Source organism: Monopterus albus, unplaced genomic scaffold (genome assembly GCF_001952655.1).
Source record: "Monopterus albus unplaced genomic scaffold, M_albus_1.0 scaffold34.1, whole genome shotgun sequence".
Lineage (NCBI taxonomy): Eukaryota > Metazoa > Chordata > Actinopteri > Synbranchiformes > Synbranchidae > Monopterus > Monopterus albus.
In genome coordinates this window covers 5,814,249-5,816,005 of record NW_018127914.1, presented here as the reverse complement: position 1 = coordinate 5,816,005, position 1,757 = coordinate 5,814,249, and the positions used below count along the sequence as shown (strand labels likewise).

The window sequence follows — 1,757 nt, the reverse complement described above, 5'->3', positions numbered from 1 at the left end:
ACTCTTTAAATGGCTGCAATTAAACCGCAGTTAATGACAAGAGAGAGTTTACTGACTCCGCTTGTAGCAATTCACAGACACAAAAAGAAACGTAACCAGATTACACTGTGCGTCTTAACTCAGCCACTGCCTGATGTGTTCAGACACTCAGGCCATCAACCAGTACAGCAATTCTCAGTGTTTGCTTATTTCATTTATCTGCTTATCTATCTCTCCTCATCCACGGCAATACCCAGTGGTATTTCAGTTTTCCACTTTGACAGGTATGTCATCTTCATTAGTCTGTTTTTAACAGCGCAGAGCTTTACCAGTCTGCCCTTTTTGTAATACATCATCCAATTTGAGAGCACCGATGGATCCACGGTGATATTTTCAGAAATGATCTCACTGAGTTCAAAAGAGGCATCATGGAAAATGGGCTGAAAACATGCACGTTTAGGTGCAATAGAACGGACTGTATCATTATTATAGTTTCCCCCTTCACACGAGTGGGCGTCTGTCAAACCAGCATGTAATGGATCATTCAAAGTTTGTACATACGCCCATATAGAAAATAGGTTCATGTACATGAACTTCAGATAATGAATTTGAGAGAGTAGAAATTATATAATGTAGTAAATGGTTTGGTAGTGACAGTTGGTCAGAGCTGCAGTAGTTGAACATTATGTTGTAAAACTTAACTTTGTTTTCCTGAATGACGAAGTCGAGTTGCAGTGGAGAAATCTCAGTAGATCAAATTTTAAATCAGATTTTAGAAGCAAAAGATGTGTTTTCAGCAAACGAGATCGGTGTGCAGTTTTACTGATGGCAAATGATTGAAATTTTCTTCAAATAGCATGCTGCTATTTGACACTGAGGAGCAGAAAACAGAAAGCTTAAAAGCCATTATTGTTTGGGTGAGGTTCATCCAGTAACAAGCCAACTTCAGTCCCTGGAGAAGAACTCAGGGTGGTGAAACAGTAGCTGAGCAACATTGAGTATATTACATAACTACTTGATCAGTGAAATCCTCAACATCCCTGAGTAACAGCTGCACTGTTCTTTCGCCGCTGGGTGGCTTCTAGTTGTCAGTTGTGTGAGTGGGAACGTCTCGTTCCTGCAGAGAGAGCCTCGCTCTCAGTGAAACATGCCTCTCATCTTACTGTTCTGTTTTCATAGGCTATGTCCAGGCATCCAAACGGGATAAAAAGTTTGCCACCTGCGCTCCAAATTTCTCCTATGCATCACTGTGTGAGTGTCTCCGCCGTGCATTCATCTACCGGCAGCCATCCCCAGTGGAGACTGTCCTGTTCAACAGGAAACAGGGCCGTCAGGTAGGACAGGTTGCCAAGCAACAGGTGACCAGCCTGGACTCGGACAAACCCATCCTAGGCTTCAGAGCAACCAATGAGAGACTGTACATCCTGACCTCCAGTAACCTCTTTGTTCTAAAGGTCAATAATAATTAGATTTGGGACTTTGTTAGATTTCTGTTAATCTCATTAGCCCCTGAACGGAGGATGGGTTTTCTGCTAAAACCCCAATAAAGGGATGAATTCTGTTCTTCAGTTCCCTCATGTTTTGCTTTTCATGAGCCTTCATTTACAATGTAAAGTCAAGAAGTAAGGAACCATGTTCAGAAAGACCAGTCATGCTAAACATTCATTAGAGATGGCTTTTTTGTAAATTCATTAAAGAAATGAATGTCAGCGATTAAAGAGTAATGAGTCACATTTAATAATACTGATGATAGTGCATTATTACAGCCATTTGTAATT

The 1,757-nt window shown here is 41.1% G+C and overlaps 1 protein-coding gene across 1 annotated transcript in view; it reads left to right on the top strand.

The window, feature by feature from the left end:
- nudcd1 (NudC domain containing 1) overlaps window positions 1-1,751 on the top strand; it is a 36,239-nt gene extending 34,488 nt beyond the window's left edge. Inside the window, exon 10 of the mRNA XM_020597520.1 lies at window positions 1,159-1,751. Coding sequence (XP_020453176.1) covers window positions 1,159-1,448 — 290 coding nt within the window. The 3' untranslated portion in view covers window positions 1,449-1,751. The remainder of the gene's footprint in view (window positions 1-1,158) is intronic.
- Window positions 1,752-1,757: the final 6 nt, after the last annotated feature.